At 51.5% G+C, this 19,380-nt stretch overlaps 7 protein-coding genes across 7 annotated transcripts; 4 read left to right on the top strand and 3 right to left on the bottom strand.

The window, feature by feature from the left end:
* Positions 1 to 117: 117 nt before the first annotated feature.
* On the top strand, positions 118 to 1,248 carry NEUTE1DRAFT_119230 (uncharacterized protein; the record flags this gene model as incomplete). Its single annotated transcript, XM_009858845.1, has 1 exon — positions 118 to 1,248. One exon carries the CDS (start codon positions 623 to 625, stop codon positions 971 to 973), a length of 351 nt encoding a protein of 116 aa, XP_009857147.1.
* A 665-nt stretch (positions 1,249 to 1,913) lies between these two features.
* On the top strand, positions 1,914 to 3,143 carry NEUTE1DRAFT_74258 (uncharacterized protein; the record flags this gene model as incomplete). Its single annotated transcript, XM_009858846.1, has 2 exons — positions 1,914 to 2,009; positions 2,152 to 3,143. The coding sequence occupies one exon, from the start codon at positions 2,230 to 2,232 to the stop codon at positions 3,088 to 3,090; it is 861 nt and encodes a 286-aa protein (XP_009857148.1).
* Positions 3,144 to 4,156: 1,013 nt separating this feature from the next.
* On the bottom strand, positions 4,157 to 6,677 carry NEUTE1DRAFT_92963 (uncharacterized protein; the record flags this gene model as incomplete). The annotated part of the gene is made up of 2 exons (XM_009858847.1): positions 4,157 to 5,870; positions 5,973 to 6,677. The coding sequence occupies 2 exons, from the start codon at positions 6,479 to 6,481 to the stop codon at positions 4,157 to 4,159; spliced, it is 2,223 nt and encodes a 740-aa protein (XP_009857149.1).
* Positions 6,678 to 6,873: 196 nt separating this feature from the next.
* Positions 6,874 to 7,841, top strand: NEUTE1DRAFT_106460 (uncharacterized protein; the record flags this gene model as incomplete). The annotated part of the gene is made up of 4 exons (XM_009858848.1): positions 6,874 to 6,888; positions 7,309 to 7,553; positions 7,675 to 7,696; positions 7,788 to 7,841. The coding sequence occupies 4 exons, from the start codon at positions 6,874 to 6,876 to the stop codon at positions 7,839 to 7,841; spliced, it is 336 nt and encodes a 111-aa protein (XP_009857150.1).
* Positions 7,842 to 13,742: 5,901 nt separating this feature from the next.
* On the bottom strand, positions 13,743 to 15,057 carry NEUTE1DRAFT_74264 (uncharacterized protein; the record flags this gene model as incomplete). Its single annotated transcript, XM_009858849.1, has 1 exon — positions 13,743 to 15,057. The coding sequence occupies one exon, from the start codon at positions 14,957 to 14,959 to the stop codon at positions 13,967 to 13,969; it is 993 nt and encodes a 330-aa protein (XP_009857151.1).
* Positions 15,058 to 16,276: 1,219 nt separating this feature from the next.
* Positions 16,277 to 16,587, bottom strand: NEUTE1DRAFT_126839 (uncharacterized protein; the record flags this gene model as incomplete). The annotated part of the gene is made up of 1 exon (XM_009858850.1): positions 16,277 to 16,587. The coding sequence occupies one exon, from the start codon at positions 16,514 to 16,516 to the stop codon at positions 16,331 to 16,333; it is 186 nt and encodes a 61-aa protein (XP_009857152.1).
* Positions 16,587 to 18,523, top strand: NEUTE1DRAFT_53791 (geranylgeranyl-diphosphate geranylgeranyltransferase; the record flags this gene model as incomplete). Its single annotated transcript, XM_009858851.1, has 3 exons — positions 16,587 to 16,606; positions 16,678 to 17,604; positions 17,662 to 18,523. The coding sequence occupies 3 exons, from the start codon at positions 16,587 to 16,589 to the stop codon at positions 18,521 to 18,523; spliced, it is 1,809 nt and encodes a 602-aa protein (XP_009857153.1).
* Positions 18,524 to 19,380: the final 857 nt, after the last annotated feature.

Raw genomic sequence — 19,380 nt, forward strand, 5'->3', positions numbered from 1 at the left:
CTATCTCACTTACTATTTGCCGTTTCTCTCCACAGCCTACGCAACAACACCCAACTACAAGTGACATCTTACTAACATCATTATCATGCACACAACATGAAACCATCAACAAGGTGAACAAAGGAAAGTAATGTATTTTGGCTGAAGTAGATCTATCAGATCCCGAACTGTCCATCTTGGTGTAGCCTGTATTTGTTCAGACAGATATCTATCTGTCCTTAATCCCACGCACCATCGTAAAGGTTCAGGCTTGGTATTTCTCTCCGCTCCGGCTGAGGAGGAGAAGAAAGACTTTCAGCAAGGGAACCCTCAACAGCAATTTCCAGAAGCCCTTCTCCTCATCAGACAAGAGTTCCTTTCCCAAGCTGCTTCAACGGGCTGCCCCACTCTCGGCGCTATGAGGGGCTGATGTAATCGTCTCAAACTCTCTTCAATCTTCTCAAAGAAGGGTACTCAATCCGTCAACATCCTCGCTTCAGGTCGCCGCTACCTCTTCTTGGGGGCTTGACAACCATATCCTTCCAGCGGACTCGCATCGCCTCAGGCCCTTCCTGTATTGCGACAGGCGCACTTCCGGCGGAGAATCAACGCCTCCTCAGACAAGTTGTCGGAAACAAGAGGCATGGAGATCATTTCAAGTCGAGATGACGAGAAAAGACCGCAGGCCTTCCAGCAGGGAGACAGAGAGTGGTTGAAGGAGGAAACTGGCCGACTCCGCGGAACTAGCACAAAGCGAAAGAAACTACCAACTGCCTCCTCAGCCGAACTCTTGGATGTAAGAGCTCAAGACCTTCCAGCAGGAGTCTTCCGGGCCAAGTTCGACGCAAAGCCTCCTTTCCCGCTCGACGCAGGAAGTCGTCTCGAATGGTCTTCCGAGTCCCAGCTTTCTTGGGACCGAAACCGGTTTTCCAATGATCGCATGGCACATGGAAAAAAAAATAAAAATGATACGAAATCCTCCGGAGCAGGATAAATGATTCGCTCGACGCCGGTGTGATGCGGGTGGTTACATCCCGAGCCAGAATTCAGAACTCCGGCCCCCGGCTTCCTCAGAGGCCGGAAGCTAGCCAAATCCAGGATCAGGGAACACCTCCCATAAGGCGGAACGATTGTCGCTTTCGACGCTTTGGGCATGTTTTGTCGCTTTCTGACAACCACAAACCCTAGGCGGAGCGACGGAGCGCTCAGAACGCTTTCGGGTTTGCAAAACGGATTCGCCGCAGACTGGTTCTCTGTTCGCAACCCCTGGGCGGAACGCGGGTTGGTTTTTGAAACCGGTGTTTCGACTCGGTGCTCAACACCAGCTGGCGCATTGTTGAAAATGTACCGGTTGGCGGAACTGAGGAAACATGATGTGGTCGTCCTGGGTGCATCGACTTTTGAGATTGATGATGGATAAAGTCATTTGCCGGGAGACATGATGACTTTTGGTCGATGTGCTTTGGTGGAAGGCGGGCGACGATACCCCCGAAGGGAAAACAGTCGGGGGTATGAGGAGAGAAAGAGAGAAAGTGGTCAAGTTGCGGTGGACAGTTGGCTGCTTTAAATAGTTGTGACGGGAGAGTCCAGGTCCGGGCACGTGTGGATACCTGACCCGGATCTCCAACCGCGGCTCCCGGACTTGCATGATTGTGCGACCGGGACCAGCTTGTCAGCTCTGTCAGCTCGACTACTTTTCTCACTCATTATCACTGTTTCAGCTCCCACTTGTCTTGTCCCGTTCCTCCCGAAATCATCCCATATTCGTGCTTCAATTTGTCACGGACCGGTGAGAATGAGCTGATGTCTGAAACACACGACCAAAAATTCCTCCCCTCCTGCCCGAAGTAAACCGTCTCAAGAGCAACTCACAAATTCAAAACCCACCTGCAACTCGAACACACAAAATACCGAAAATGAGCGATAACAACATGTCGGAACCACCAAACAATCCCGTCTTAATCCAGTGGATCCTCGACACCCGGTCCTGGTTTCCCTCAGCCGCTAAGACCCGTGATCTTGAAGTCCATGTAAACAAACCCCTGAACCGAACATCCTTATGATCCCCGCGCGCGCCGCCGCCCTTCGCCCGTTCGCCGCAATTCCGAAACCGCACCGAAACTTCAAAAAACATGACATCAGAACCCACTAACTGACTCTCTCAATTCCCAGGCATCCCGTCCCCTCTCCCTCCTCACCCCTACCGAGCGCGCCTCCGTGCTCAAATACTTCCATGTCCGCGACGCCAAAATGGCGCTCGCCTCCGCTCTGCTCAAGCGGTACACCATCGCGCGCCTGGCAGGCGTGGCCTGGTCATCCACCACGGCCGGGTTCACGCGCGACGAGCGCACCACCAAGCCCATCTGGCGCGACCCTGCAACCGGTGCACAGCCAGTTGCCTTCAACGTGTCGCACCAGGCCGGAATCGTCGCGCTCGTGGCTGTGGCGGACTATCCCGGCTCGGGGGCGCAGTCGGAGGCGGGGGCCAAGGTGGAGGTCGGTGTGGATGTTGTGTGTACATCCGAACGCAGGGATCGCGATCAGGACTTGATTAGAAAGGAAGGCTGGGGCAGCTTTGTCGATATGCACGCTGATGTTTTCGCCATGGGGGAGACGAGTTATTTGAAATATCAGGTGTTGAGCGCTGTGCCGGGGTTGGTAGAGAGAGGAGGAGGAGGAGGAGGAGGGCCGCCGACGCCGGAGCAGGTGGCGGATGGGAAGCTGAGGGCTTTCTATGCGCTTTGGGCGCTCAGGGAGGCGTATGTGAAACTGACGGGTGAGGCGTTGCTGGCGGAATGGTTGGGGGAGTTGGAGTTTAGGTATTTTAGGCCGAGTCGGCCGACGCCAGCTTGGGATGTGCCGGCTGTTGAGACGAAGGAGGGTGAAGAGGAAGGAGAGGACGCGCAGGTGCTGAGGAAATTCGAGATACGGTTTAGAGGGAAGAAGGTGGAGGATGTGAATATGTGTTTGCGATCAATGGGACCGGATTACATGGTTGCTACGGCCGTGAGGACACCAGAGGACCCAACTGTTGGGCTAAGATGGAGGCTTGGGCCGTATGAGACATTGGCGCTGGATGACTTGTTGAGCTTTGTAGACTCGGCCGTGTAGCAGGACTGTCGATTCGGCAAGCACAGACAATTTCAATGAAGTGCAGTATGTCAGCCTTCTGGAGCTGTTACGAAAGTATAGTGAATGATACCGATCAAAAAGCGCATGGTTGCAGCTTGTACCGTACTGTAAACGCAGTCAAACTCTCTGGCTAGATATCCTCCACGCTGAATGAGATTTGCGGGTAAATAGGCTTCAACGAAGTCTCCCTGTCTCTCCACAGAGCGTAAGAGCCTCACAAACTTAGGTTTACTCTGTTAATATGGCTCCCACTATGAGCATGGCCATTGCTTTAGACCTACACCTGTATTCTCTAACGGAGGTACGTTGACTTCAAATGTCCAAAATCTTCATGGCTTCGACACAGTTGAAAAGCATCCTTTCCTTACTTAAGCTCGGCTATCTGCAGGGCGCAACTTCCATCTTTCTCGATCATTGACTGATTTGATGATGAGCGACAAACGAGACTGGATATGAACAAGATTCAGACATTGACTTGATGCTCCTTCCTTCCTGTCGTCGACGTGCACCATCTTTGGAGCCGACTAAATTTGTATGGCAATGATATTGGATTTCTTTCTTTATGGGCTTACATCGCATATCGACCAGCTGGATTTCAAGAGAATCAGCAAATATTTATAAATACACAAGCAAATATAAATCGCACTCTATCAGTCGCGGAAACATCGCTTCGATATCCCAATGGAAGAATCTTCATCCACCGGCCAAAAGCTGAAAGTCCACATTCTCCTTACGAATATAACACACACATATAACCTCCAAAGCCCGTTCATCGATATAATTCATCTCATTGACATTTTCCTCTTCGAGCCCTTTCTCTTCCCGTTCTTGCTCCTCCACCCGATCCTTATTGCCCTCCAGCCTCCCCCCACCCACCCACCCACCGCGGAAGCCCGACCCGCGATATCCAGCCCAGCTACATATGATGGTTAGCGTACGCAGGCTGGTAAGGAAATGGCGAAGCGAAATAAGAATAGTAGCCGTCCAAATGGTAAGTGGTCATCACATTCGGCAACATACCAAACATAGTAGCAGCTGACGGATCCTATGCGTCAGTCTGGAATTGTGAGGCTACTTGTTGCTCGGAATGGTGATGATGTCCACCTAATCCCCCAGTTGGAGCATACCGGCCACGAAATCCTCCTCCCCCGCCTCTGCCCCGTCCGCCGCCACGGTAACCACCACCAATGCCGTAATACCCTTGAGACGCAGAATATCCGCCGCCTCCACCGCCACGACCTCCACGACCACCGCCACCTCCCCGGGTATAATCGTTGCCGCGGTGGGAGTGATGGTGGTTGTGCTGGTGTGAGTGCGAGCGCCCACCATGGTTGCTTGATGACTGTGACCTGCCGCTGCCCTGACAAGTCTGTTGCGCCTGGCCAGACCCTGCGGCGACGCAATTAGACTCGGATGGTATGTTGCTGCCACCGGAACCGTCGGGACTGCCGCCAGAGCCAGAGTGACCATCGCTACTACCCGGGCTTTCAGCGCTACCCTGGGCATCTCGACTTTTGATACCTCGTTTTCTGAAGAAGGGGCGTTTCTTGACCTTGGATGGCTTGTGGTCAAGGTTAAACTTTATAGGCTTAACCGGATCCGTAACCATGATGTTTCCCTCCAGGCCTGCCGTCTTCAGGTCCTCTTTGGAGGCTGTCCAAGCCTGAAAAACATTCTCGAGGTTCTCGAATTTTGCTACTTCGGGCACCCACGTCCGAACGTAGGTACCGTCCTTATCGTAGTCAAATGCCTGCTTGACTGGGTTGAAAATCCGAGCCGCACCGCGAGGGTCGTTGCCCACACCAGCTACATATTGCCAGTTGGCCCAGTTGGAGGACACATCGTAATCCACGAGCAGCATCTCATACCACTCTGCGCCATATCTCCAGTCGATCTCCAAGTGCTTGGCGAGAAAGCTAGCAACATTTTGCCGTGTCCGGTTGGATGTGTAACCGGTGTGTATAAGCTCCCGTTGCGACGCATCGATAAGTCCCATGCCTGTGGTTCCGGCGTTGAACCTTGCAAGGATCTCCGAAACTTTTTCAGGAGTAGGTTCCTGTCCAGGCAACGCTATGCTCGTATTGGCAGTTCTCCACCCGTACTTCTTATCCTCACCTTCGTAATCGGTGTGCTTGCCATTGAAGCCCTCTACGCGAAAAAGCTTGTCACCATACTTTTGGTGACACAACCTCATGTAATCGCGCCATAAGAGTTCCATTCTGACGGTCTCTGTGCCTTGATTATCACCTTCACCAAAACCATCAGCCCCTTTGTACTTGGTGCCCGTTCCATCCTCGTAGGCCACCAAAGCGTGGTGGATCTGGCGAGCGGTGACGCATCCCTGTGCGAGGTACGCAGACAACTTGGTGCTGAAATCCGGTCCAAGGAGGCCGTTCCTGGAGTCCTTGTAGCTTTTCATGCCTCCGCTCATGACGAGATGGTCGATTCGCTTATGAGCTGATGTCTCTCCGCCTCTGAACGGGTGGGATGATTCTGCCTTCTCCGGAAAGTCTGGCAGGTCCTTCAGGAAGTTCTTCACCGGCCTGACGACGGCGTCAACCAACTCCTCGCAGGTGCCTGGGATATTGAATGGCGCTTGCTGACTTGGAATCATGTCTGTGTCGAGATATGCAGGCAAGGCCCCCTTTTCAGGTACTGGCAATGTCTTCCTTGCCTTCTCGCGCAAGGGCTCTATTTGTTTTCGGTAGGTGGTGAAGACATCGGGGAGATCGTTGAGATGTGTAATACCTGTATCTCGACTGTAACTCGAGGATTAGTCAATTTATCTTATTTAGGCCTTTCTTTAATCTTTGTCTTTTTCCTCGTTAAAATGCACCATGGGGGCAGGTGGAAGAACCTACTCGTGGATAAGGTATTTCTCGTCATCCCATAGCTTGAAATCTATGCCACTTTTTGCACAAAAAGATGCCACAGTCTTCTCGTCACTCTTCTCCTCTGAGCCTTCGTGGCTTGTCATCCATACAGCTCCAACTTGGCATTCCTTTGCTTTGAGCCCTTCGACCAGAGACTTGATGACATCCTTGTATGGTCCGGCACGGACGAGGAGGTCACTGCCAATCGATTGAAGGCTTGTCTTTAGATCCCAAACCGACTCTGCCAGGAACTTGGCACGATATGGTCCACATCTTGCATACCCTCCAACGGCGCTTTTGGGGGCAGGATGTGGGTTTTCACTCCCCTTTGGAACAAAGCCGGAGAGGTCAATCTGTTGTGCAGGAAAGACGTACACGGGGAGAAGGTGTGAAAACCCGTGTTTCGACTCTGGATTGGCGAGGTGGTGGAATATGGGGTTGTCTGACAAGCGAAGCTCCCTGCGCATCGCATAAATGACAACCTTTGACTGTGCCATATTGGACAACAGGTAAGGATAGGGTCCCTAGAGATATCGGGGTCTTGTCTTGGCGTATGGGATGTTGAAACGTTCACCCAACCCAGCTGGATAGCGTAAGCTATGTGATATCGGATGAAGCTAGACGAAGGTCAAGTGGATATATGGTTATGCCAAGTTGATTTTGGGGTCGTCTGGTCAACCCGGCTGTGCTGTGATGCGCCTTGACGTACGGATATGAAGACTTGCAGGCTCTTAGGATGAAGACTTGCAGGCTCTTAGGATGAAGACTGGACCGGTGCAAGTGTATGTTAGGAGGATGACGATAATGATGAGGCACGAGACGATGTACGCGCGACCAGCCGACGAGGAGGAGGGTATAGTCGACTCAAATATGCCTTCAAACAGCCGTGATGGAGCTAGAACTCGTATGCAGGCGTGTGGTAGATTGTGATGGGAAAGAAGCTGAGCAAGGACCCTGGTAGGCCGGGGAGACTAGTAGAGGAGATGGGGGGAGTGGAGGAGCACGAGAAGGATTTGTGACGACCGAGGACTGGTCCCGGGAACTAAGGGTATGCAACATTCGGACGATGGGGTACATACTGCGATGATGTATCTGTATCTGGAGAGATATGTCTGTCCAGACCCTGCGAGGACAGACCCTGGCAGCAGTTGGCACAAGGACATGATGAGCATCTGGTCGAGGGGCGAATCGTGACATGGATGACATGGCTGATTTCTCGCCGGCAGTCGATGCCCCTTTCCGAGCCATACTACGCCATACAGAAGGGGGGAGAGAGAGAGAGTACTACCGTAGTACCTCGAATAGCTAGACCGAAGTTAATTAGAAGAAGGCCCCAGGAGTCTCCTCCGATGGACATGAGGAACTGGCGATGTGTGGGGCTCAAGAGCACAGCGGGATCGTGAGATGCATCGATGGTGGACGGGAATCCATCATTGGTTTCCTTGGGGACATTTCGAGGACCGCGGTTGCAAGTCAGGATGCAGGGTCCCTGTTCACTCCATTTCCAGTGTCGTGGTTATCCGGGAGGAGTGTGTGGACATCGAAGTCCGTCAATGGCGGCAGACCTAGGTAAGCAGAAGGTGTCGCCATTCCATTGTCATTTCCCCGGCCGTTAACCGGTTGCCGCATGCCCAGACCATGACGCATCTGCATCCAGTAGTAGTCCAGGGGCAATATTACTATCTGCTAGCTCGCAGTCCTTCCTTCCCTTGGTACATACCTCTCTCTGGATTTGCCCCGTACATAAGGTACAACAGAAACATGTGCGAAGGAGCAAGAGACTCACAAGAATGGAGGAGGAAGGAAGGAAGGAAGGAAGGAAGCTGGCACTGGGCTGCTGAGGCTCTGATCGGATGAGACGAGAATTACATCTTTGTCCGTTTTAGGAAAGGACAAGTAGAAATAGCTTGCTCTGTGTGGTTGCGTCTGCGTGAACTGGAGGAAGCTACTATGGTGAGATGGGGCGGCGGGGCAGGGAACGGCGCGATCTCAACGACATGTCTTGGCACAGCGTGATCGGTTGGGCGCACTGTACGTACAATCCAAGTCAGGAAAATTCGACTGAGTGATGAAGGTGGGTCGCCAAGAATGGCAGGCCAGTCCCAACCAGAGTTACCGGGGCTGTGGAGGTTTTGTCCCTGGCAGAAGGCCTGCTGCCAAGATCCAGCCAAAATCCTCGACATTCCTCCACACCTTTCCGCAACACTACGACTAAAAAGTAACCTTAACACCCACCCGCCCGGTGCGGACAACTCCAGACTCCCATTTCAGCTTCCTTCTCTCGAAGCTCAGCTTAAATCACAAGATGACGGACGTCGTAATGATTATGGGCATTTCTTTCGGATGTATCCAAGCCGTTTCCTTTGTTTTTTTCCCCCTCATCCCCAGGTACCTCAAATTTGACAAGGAGTACCTCAAGTCCCTGACTGGGTCGAATCTATCCTCGAACCTGCGGTAGGTTGGCTCAAGTTGGAAGAGGTATGGAGGCACCGAGCAAGGGACATGCCACCAACTGATAGTAGATGTTTTCCATCACAAAAACATCACAAAACCAAGCAATGTCGGTGAGGGCTTGCTCCACCCCGAAAGACCTCGCCAGCAACCGCGACCGAAGGAAAGATGGCTTTTTGGAAATTACCATCCAGACTCTCCGCCATGTCTCGTTCTCCCGCCGGCCTTTCTGCTGGGGTTGATATTGTGACTCGCGACCCTGCAACGCCCAAAACGTGCTGCGGGTGCAACACCCACTAAGCGCCTCGCTGAGGTTATCCTAGAAAGAACCCTTTCGGTAATTGCATTTCCTTCCTTTTCTTCCAACTAACTGCCGCGGATGCTGCTCCGTTTCTAGTGCAACCTCCTGCGTCAAGGTCCATCTCCACCAAGCTATCGATTTTCCGAGCAGCCTCTAAAGCCTCCTAGAAGCCTACTAGCAACACATTGCTCGGAAGAGAGACATTCCGGGGAAACATTGCCGATTGACGGGTCCCGGAACCTTCCGTCATATCTCTCGCCGGCTATTGACCCTGAGTCAATGGCAGTGACGGTGACGGTGCCCGTCTGAAGATATTAATCCACGCAAGGCGTTCCTTGGTAGACCAGGTGAGCGCGGGTTCGGCTATTGTTCGGGCGTGATTACCAGTACCCTGACCAACGAGCTTTCATACGGTCCTTCTAGGCTTCAGAGGTCCTCATCAATGCTTCCATGTGCTTTTCAACTAAATGGTTCAGAGTCAGTCAGGCATATGACCCCATTTCCTTGTCCGGTTATTGCGCCATTTTTTTTCTCGTCCCTTAAAAACATTTGAGGATCTTGAGCCTAAACAGTCAGCCGTCTGGCTAATGGGCTTACAGCGCATTGCTAAGATACCAGTCACGTAGCTGGAAGTCGTTCAAGAGTTTATTTTTGGGTATTCAGAAAACCTTATTGACTACAAACCCCTGTCGGGAAAAGAATAGCGCAAAAACCGGTTAAAACGATGAACGAGGGCGTCCATGTGCATGCTATCTTGCAGACAAAAACAACGGAGTGTTACGACATCTTACACTAGTCAATCGCATTACGTTGACTGCCATGTACCTATTTACATGAATGGCACTGTGGCTCAAGCGGTTGTCGAAACCGCAGCGAAGCTTTTAGAGGCTTCGTTGAACGTGAACCCCCGCCGCTTGCACTTCGGACAGGACCTCTTCTCGTCTTCAAGCAGTGTACTCATGTGATGCAGAGGACCATCATTCGGGGCCCATCCTTGAATCCCTTCAGTGACCCATTCGGCCGGTATTTATCAGTCTGAAAGACCTTGCCCATGGTGCTTCCTTCCGATTCGCCCATTGATCTCGGGATCAGATCCATTCAATCTCTCGACGTGGGCGAGTTGGCAACTGAGACCCTTATCCCTAGCTTAAGATACGATCCAAATGAAGAAATTCAGGGTCGTCAAGTCCCCAGGTCCAATTTTTGCTAGACGTCAATCCCGAATCCCAACGGACTGGCAATGTCTCACATTGAATGGAGCCAGGAGCCATGCGAGTATAACATGTTTCGTATCACCGCAACGCGTGCCAGCGCCAAAAAAAAAAATGATTGCTTCGAATCACTTTGATACTAAGAAGGGCCGTTGGAATGGCTTGCGCTTCAAATCCATCACTCCACCCCGTTCCCTAAACGGCAACTTGAGCTTGTGTCTCGGCATCCGGAGTTCACTTTGGATTAGAACGCTGTTCAGAAGATCAGCACGCCTCTAATGGAAATCCCCAGCCTATTCTTTGATCAGGGCTGGTATGTAAGATCGGCAACCAGCATCTTCAGTTGTGCAACTGTTACAAACGCATATGGAGTACAGCGTAGGTACACGGCCGAACAAAGTTTACGAACAATATCACTGCAGTATGGCCAGCTAAACCTACCGCCTATCGGTTTCCCATATGCCGTATATGTTAACAGACCAACATCACCACGCGCTGAGGTTCATTCACTATTCGAGGCTTCGAACGTCATTCGCTGATTTGGTGGTTGCAGTGGGGGATGGCGTTCCGATGATATTTAACGTCTTCCTCTGTGATGTATCATAACGTTATTCTTTCCGAGGATCGTTAACATACATCCAATCGCTTTGCCCTTTCTCACCACGAGGAACAGCAGCCCGATACTATAACTACACACACCACTTGAAAATGAGTCGAAATGTCGGTCTGATTGATTTGGATTTGTAGACGAAGTTTTCCAAGGTTAGGCGAAGAGGATTTCTACTATTCTCCTCATTGTGGAAAATTTCCGAAGGAGCACAAAGGCATTGGTTTCGAGGTACACTACACACCCAAAACCTAGTCAACCTACTGTAACAGAAAGAAGGAAATGTCTCAGGAGAAGACAATTCGGTGTGGAATTTCCAATAACACGCAAGTGTCCTGTCGTGTACACTTGTCTCTTGACGTTGTTTCTCCGACAAAAACTGCCGCCATGGAAGCAGACTCTTTGCCTTCCGTTGGTCTTACTGCAGTCGAAGAAGAGACAAGATAGACAACGTGCATTCCTACTCACGACTCTTGTTGCGAAAATCACGTTCTCGGCCCATCGGTCCTCAAAGTTGTCACAGGGCTCTCTGATCCACATTTTTTCGCAAGCATACACTCATCGATCACAAAATGCAGGTGAACCCCCGCAACCAATTCCTCGTCACAGACCAGACTCGTTGAATCAGACCCTTCTCTTCGTTCCCCGATCTCCCTATTTGAGCGTGACTTCCCTCATCAGCACGTGCGCCAACCCGTGGGGCCTCTCGGAGCCATTCACCCCAATCCAGCATGTCAAGGGACCCTATTGTTAGCAAACTGGAAATGCTAATGCCGCTATGTACACGTGTACGTTGCCTTTCCCGGCTCGGCAACGGGGCTCCCCAGCCAAACATTACGCCGTGCCTACATACTGTGCAATTCAACATACCGTACGTGACGCCGTGAGGTTACAAGAGACTGGGGAATGCTTACCGAGGGATCATCATCGCCTCGTCATCGGCCGAGGGACATGGCAGGGGAAAAGGTCCCCTAATTCACGTAGGCGAGTAGGGTCGTGGGTAAAGTAACCCGTTCTCTTACCCTCTGTCTCCATCTCAAACCTGCCATAGCCATCGCTCTACCCGCTCGGCCGCTGCCATTGCCTACCTTCTCATCAAGGTCGAAGCAAAGACGACAGGAATCATTACACAAGCTTCCCAGTACGACTTGTGATGCCTGAAGCCGAGTCGGAGCCGAGCGAAATCCATTCGCAGAGCCCGCCCGCAAAGACCCTCGTTAAAGATCCGGTAAATGGGCCGGATGGATCCCCACGGTTTGTTCACTAACAAAGGTAACTGATCGGCAATCCCAGGTCGGGGACTAGGGACTATGTAGAAAGTCGGAATTCAGTCCTCTGCTCTTTATGGGTGAGAGTGTGATAAGAGAGCCTCGATCCGCTCTACCCCTCCAGCTGCCAGGATGGGTAGAAGAAACATTTGAAAGTGAAGCGAACGAAATGATGGAGTCCATTCTCACTCAATCTTTGGCTCCATCTCCCTACCGCCTTTTTTTTCTTTATCGTCACTTTCTTGTTTTTGACCCCCCACCCCCTCACTTTCTCCAGGCTCCACAACAACCTCGGCTTGCAAGGTATCAACATGAACAGCAACATGTTTTTTCCTTTGTAAAAGGCTTGATGCCTTCACTGGCCTCGCCCGTACCCAAGACCCAGTCTGATAACGGACAATCGTCCATGGCCCGTGATTGGCGTTTCCCCAAGTCCCCTTGCTCATATTGAGTGGTCTCGAGGTTTTCGGTGAAAGAATATTCCGCTAGTGTAGAGCCGGTCCCTTTGATACATAATTGCGAGATCATCATGGCCTGATGTTGAATCTTTTTGGAGGGTCCGTTGACTGCCCCAGTCCTTCAAGTGGATGAATCGTAATCACGGCCAATTGTCCGTAGCTTGTGATTGGCTGTATCTTGCGGGTTGGGGAGGTTGAGGGACGTTGGAGTGAATCCCTTTAACTGCTCAAATGTATCATTTTTGCCAAGACCGGGGAAGACTTGCAGTACTTCGCGACTTTCCCAACGCAGCCAAGCAAAGCGGGCCAGGGTATCCATGCAAAAGATCGACGATGAGAAAAGTATCTTTTTTTCTAATAAAACTAATAATTTTGCATTAGTCTTTGGAGTATTAGAATAGAAGTATATAATCCTTTTGTCGAATGTAAGTATTACGAGATTTGTGCCCGTTGTGTTGAGGTTTGAAAAAAAAATCGTGTTTTCGTTTTGTGCGCGACGAGGGTGATCCTATTGGTTGATTGGTCTCCATACCTGAAGTACTATAAAAGTTGGTGAAATTCAGGTATCTACATGGGTGCAGATGTAAAGGTGGATAAAATACGGCCAACCGATTGGCCACTTTTTGGTCTTGGCGAAAGTGATACATTTGAGCAGTTAAAGGGATTGGAACTTGGACAAGGGAAAAGGTCTTGGCTTCTTGGCTAGACCGGAGTCAAAGTTCCCGCTCCCCCCAACGAACCCGACGACGAGTGCTGGTGAGTTTGGAAAACCGTAAGGGCGGTCCGGTCCGGCCCGGTCCTCAACCAACACCCCTATTCACTGTTTCGGCGACTACCACGAGATTGGACATTGGGAAGTGAAGAGAACGAAACAAGGCGAACAGTCAAAGTCAAAATCACTGGCTTATCAATCAACCACTGTGTAAAATACACTACTACACTAGGTAGAGTTACCGCTTCTTATCATCCAACCCGGATTCGATCTCCACTGTTCTGGCCAATCATGAGGTCTGCCTGCCACGTTGCGGCGTCGCTTGCAGGTCATTTTATACACTAGGAGGTAATCGGTAGGATAGTTTGGGGATGAATTCGGCTTGGATGTCCGGTTGTGAAGGTCTCCAGGAGACCAAGATGGCTGTTTTTACGAATTGGTTATTGGGTACCGTAAACCACTCCCAGCATCTCGCTGCTCAAGCTTACAAGAGACTCTCCTATGAAAGCGGACACGGTTAAGCGAGGCAGGATGCAGCGAACAGAGGGTCGAGTGACTTGAGTCTCCCTGGAGGCATTTGAGGGTGAGGCAGGGTACCTCTGGTAATCAGAAGATACCTGATGTGTACATGGGAGGAATCCATCGAGAATGTGAGATGAGTTAGAAGTTGGGTGATGACTTTGCTCGAATGGGCAATGTTTGGAGGTTGGTTGAGTAAGCGGGAAAATCACGGGATATAGAAGATAGAAGCCGAGGCTGATGATGATTACACTATCTAGTCTTTGGATATATTTGTGTTATCAAGGATTCGATTACAATACCTCTCTGTAAAGTCTCGCGGTCTATATGCTCGCTCCAATCATATCTAATGAAGTACAAACGAAACCAAGGCAAGAGCACGCTTCTAGAGAAACCGGAGAAGCAGTGCAACCGGGCAAGACAAATAAATATAGATAGACACCTCCAGCTCCTACTTAGAAACGAGCATTCTCACCCTGATCAGCCAATCCGCTAACCGTCAATCCTCCCTTCCCGCTCTTCCCCTTTCCACCCACAAACAAAGCCTCCGCAACAACGGTTGCCTTACCCGTCTTTGCATCATGTATCGACGCATCCAGGAAGATCTTGTAGTGGCTTTTGCCGCGCTCCTTCTCCGGCAGCTCGTCATCGCTCCTTGGTTTGACACGAATGACGTAGAACTTGGTAGCGTTCGTAGTCGACACGTAGTTCAGCTTCAAGTTCGCCGTCAGTCCAGACCGGCCACCCCACTTCTTGAACGCCGCGCGGCCGCAGCTCTCGTCGAGGAGAGTCGCCAGACAGCCGCCGTGCACGACGCCGGGCCAGCCTGTGGTGGCGGGGCCGAAGAAGATGACGCTGACGCACTCACCCGTGTCCTTGTTGTAGAAGACGCGGTGGTAGCCGCCGATACCCTTTGAGCCGGCCATTGCGCCGGCCGAGATGTGCTGTGCCCGGTGCTCCGGGCTAAGCGTCTCGTATGCGTCCCAGGACTCCCAAGCTGGGTCGGCTTGAAGTTCCTGGACAATCTTTAGGTTTTCCGCTTGCCGGTGGATGATCTTGGTCTCCATGAGGTCAAGCTCAGAGCCCGGAACCAGAGGGGGCGGGGGAGAAACGATCGCTCTGAAGCCGAGGCCGAAGACGGCGCCGAAGAGGAGGAGAGACCCATAGCCGATAATCTTCCATACACGACTGCGCTTCTTGGGCTGAGGGGCGAGCTCAGGCTGTGGATGAACGGGCTGTGGCTGAGGCGGCTCGATTTGGCGCCATGACTGCGAAGTCGAAAGGAGCCGGAGTTGATGTGGTACTGGTGAGTAAGTTGTTGGAAGAGTCTTGCACGATCCCCTGAAACCGACCACAGAAGCGCGTGGAGTGGCTGTTGAGGGTTGCGCTAGTGCCACGGCCAAAACCCGGCGCTGCTGTTGAGGGTTGTACCGTATTCTGGAAGCCATGCTTCTCTTTCTATGAAACAGTTACTGATCACCTTTCCGCTTCTGTGATGGGGCAGACGGGATGACGACGACGGAGGAGACGCGGAGTCGGGGCAACCACAGAGACAATCCAGGGGTACGATGTTGGCCACAGGGTTTCAGGATGCCTGTCCCAGGGGCCAGGGTTCCGGGTTCAAAGAGTGTTCTGGACCTTTCAGTTACAGTTGCTGATTATGGCTGGATGAGACCGAGAAAAGGCGTTGGTCGTCCTGAGTAGTGTACGTAGTGTAGTAAGATTGGGCCACGATGGTGTTGCGTTGCTGTTGCCGAGCCTGGGTCGACACGGTTGAATTGCCCTGGCCGACTTGCGACAGCCATCTCCGGCTCGTGTGATTGGCCAATCCCCCGGACGGATCTCCGGGGCTGCCGTCTCGGCAAGGGTCTGTGCATTGTGCATCAAGGTCTCCGGGGAGATCCACCACTGAAAGAGTGCCTGTCTGTGCTGTGCAGTCTGTGCCTGAGAGTTCGATGCTGTGCTCCCGATCATCACAGGGTTCTCTGCCATCTCAATCGACGACGGGACCTTTTTTTTTTTTTTTTTTTTTTTTAACCATCACCAAACTCATCTCCAGCTTCAACCGCCCGTCAGTTACTAGCTATCACACCCCACCCCAACGCTTACTCAATGATCGGCCGGCCCAGTACCACTTTCTGGGTCTCTGCTGCATGATAGTGCGCGTCACATATGCGACGTCCTTTGATTGCACAAAATTTCCCTGATCGCCGCACGAGCTGTCGATAGCCGAGCACAACCATAGAGATCAGATAGATTGAGTAATGAACTCGTCCTGTCATCTCAAGCTCACGCAAATGAGAAAGCGCTCCGGAGAAGAACCGACCGTACTTCCATTGTTCGGATGACAGGCTTTGCTTCTGTCTGTCTGTCTGTCAGATGTATACCGGACATGACATCACAAGTGCACGTCTTTGCTTAGTGAGAGCAGTGTTTACTTAGCACGCGATGTACTGTGTAGGCAGCGCAACAACCGAATGGGACTCTTCCAGCAAAAGAGTCAGACTCGTCGCTTAAGTTGGGCTCTCGGGCATGAAGCAATCAGAATGCCTACCTTATCGTTTTTCTTTTCTTTTTTGGTTATCCGCGATGGCCCGTTGGCGTACTTCCCCTCCCGAGCCTACCAACTTCCCCATTTATTCCAATGCTTGGCAAGCGGACGCACTTCCGATGTTTCTCCCGGCCTCTGGATCCGAACATCATGGGAGCTCCAACGTCTCGGATCCTGGACCTGCCGTGGTCGACGTGGCCGTTCCAAAGTCTCCGTCGACTCGATGCTCTTCTCGATTCCATTGTCCCTGGCATATATTTGAAGTGGCCTAGTTCTTCCTTTTTCTCTCCCGATCCTCTTCCATCAGAGTCTCTGCTCTGGACTCATTCGACGTGTCGGTTGCCTCTCTTAGCAATCCGGGCCTTTCACAGTCAGGACAAAGCCAGACCGACGCCTCAGCACCAACCTCCATAGGTTTCTTTCTCATGTGCACAGGTCTTGCTTCATCTCTCATGACAAGATAAGCTTCTGCGTCTACGGCTCTATATGACAATAGCGCCAACAAGCTATAGAGACTGCCCAAGATGTACGACTATGCTTTTGTGTGAGTACCAGATCTGAAAGCCACCACCCTTTAGTCCTGGGAAACACCATTGCTGATGAGATACATGATAGTCACTTAAAATTCACGGTACCCGTGGCGGTACTTCTCACCGCTATCGCCTATCCTATTCTCAACAGGATACATCTCATTCAAACAGGCTTCCTCGTCTGCGTCGCCTTTACCGCCGCTCTGCCATGGGATGCATACTTGATTGAGCAAAAAGTATGGTCTTACCCACCCGAAGCCATTGTTGGGCCGCGTTTACTTGGAATCCCCTTTGAAGAGCTGTTCTTCTTTGTCATACAGACTTACATCACGGCGGTCGTTTACATCCTCTTCAACAAACCGGTGCTGCACGCGTTGCACCTCAACAATCAACAAAACCCGCCAGCATGGATGAGGGTCGCCAAGGTTACCGGCCAGGTAGTCCTCGTAGCCTTGTCGGTATGGGGATGGAAGGCCGCTCAGGTTCATCAGGAAACAAGCTATCTCGGCTTGATCCTTGTTTGGGCTTGTCCGTTCTTACTGGCTATCTGGACCCTTGCTGGGCGCTTCATTCTCAGCCTACCATGGTACGCGACGGTGGTCCCAATGTTCCTACCCACCTTCTATCTTTGGGCGGTAGACGAGTTTGCCTTGCACAGGGGTACTTGGTCCATCGGATCGGGGACGAAGCTTGGATTTTGTCTGTTTGGCAAGCTGGACATTGAAGAAGCCACGTTCTTCCTGGTGACCAACATGCTCATCGTTGGCGGTATGGCCGCGTTCGATCAATATCTGGCCGTCATTTACGCTTTCCCAACTCTGTTCCCCAAGGTCAACCGGTATCCGACACCTCATATGCTTCTTCAAAGCCGTCTTATCAACACATCCAGGTACGATCTTGAGCGCATTGAGGGCCTGAGAGAAGCGGTCGAGAGACTGCGCCTGAAGAGCAGGAGTTTTTACCTGGCCAATTCGCTCTTTTCTGGTCGACTCCGCATTGACCTGATCCTGCTGTAAGTACCCATTCAGCCTAATCAAAGTTCCGGACTTGAATTAACAAACCATTTCAGGTACTCCTTCTGTCGCCTGGCCGATGACCTAGTCGACGACGCCAAATCCCGCCGCGAGGTCTTGTCCTGGACCGCGAAGCTGAACCACTTCCTTGATCTGCACTACAAGGACTCGGACGCCACCGAGGACCCCAAGAAAAAGGCGGAGCGAATCGACGCCTACATCAAGACAGCGTTCCCTCCCTGTGCCTACCAAGCCCTCCACCTCCTGCCCACTCACATTCTTCCTCCCAAGCCTCTATACGATCTCATCAAGGGTTTTGAGATGGACTCCCAATTCACCTTCCACGGTAATTCCGACTCTACGGATCTTCAATACCCCATCGCCGACGACAAGGACCTTGAAAACTACGCTATCTATGTTGCCGGCACCGTCGGCGAGCTCTGCATCGCCCTCATCATCTACCACTGCCTGCCAGACATGTCGGACAACCAGAAGCGCCAGCTCGAGACCGCCGCGTGCCGGATGGGTATCGCGCTGCAGTACGTCAACATCGCTCGCGACATCGTCGTCGACGCACGTATCGGGCGCGTTTACTTGCCTACCACCTGGCTCAAGACAGAAGGGTTGACGCACAAGATGGTCTTGGAGAACCCCGAGGGTCCCGAGGTCATTGAGCGGATGAGAAGACGGCTTTTGGAAAATGCGTTTGAGCTGTACGGGGAGGCGAGGCCTGAGATGCAACGGATACCGAGCGAGGCAAGGGGCCCGATGATTGGTGCCGTTGAAAATTACATGGCGATTGGAAGGGTATTGAGGGAGAGGAAGGAGGGGACGGTGTTTGTGAGGAAGGAGGGGAGGGCTACGGTCCCGAAGCGAAAGAGGTTGAGCACGCTGTTGAGGGCGCTGTATGAGCAATAGACGGTGGTGGTGGTGGTGGTTGGTGGTGTTAGGCTAGTTCGATGTGGTGTGTTCCGGCATAGAAGGTTTGATGACTTTAGAGTTCCTTTTGTTGTCTGTATATATCGTCCTCTTTATGTATAGCAAAAAGTTGATGACTCGTGGGAGATTATATGAGATGTTAGAATCCCGGAACAGGTGTAAGTGAACAATGAGGGTCGAGATCCAGGTGGTTCAGATAAGATGAGACGATATCAGGATGTGGTCGAGATTGAGCACATCCGATTGGACCAAATTGATTACTTGCAATGCGGTGCGCTGCATAGGTATGTGCGATTTGCACCCTCGTGCGTGGCCAGATGTGCTTCCAAATTGCATGTGTATTTATTCGGGTATGCTGCCTAATGGATAGAGGCATGTTCTTACTTGAAATTCACTACTTACAGGTAAGTACCTAACTTGACAATCTATTTATCTACGTGTCTGAAGCTTCCTATCTGTAATACCTGTCTTCTAAGATGAATTTTCAATAGGATAACTTTCAGGGAAGCCCAAACTTGTACACTATGAACAGTGATGTCCGTGGTTAGTTACGTTAGTGCAAGGCTGAAAACACAATATGACTTTGAAACGAGTTTAAACAAACTTCTCAAGACGGATCTCCTAACACATGTTGCACAATCACGACTTTTACCGTGTTCCACAATATTCACCAAAGCTGACCACGAGGGCAGCGATCTGTGTCAGTTTGACTTACATCACTTGCATCTCGTTCGACGACCGAAAACTTGTTGACCCACAAGGCTGCCAACACTGTATTCAAAACGCTTCTGGACACTCCAGAAACTGTCACGAGTTCTGTTCCGCAAGTGTACGGC

Source organism: Neurospora tetrasperma (assembly GCF_000213175.1).
Source record: "Neurospora tetrasperma FGSC 2508 unplaced genomic scaffold NEUTE1scaffold_81, whole genome shotgun sequence".
NCBI lineage: Eukaryota > Fungi > Ascomycota > Sordariomycetes > Sordariales > Sordariaceae > Neurospora > Neurospora tetrasperma.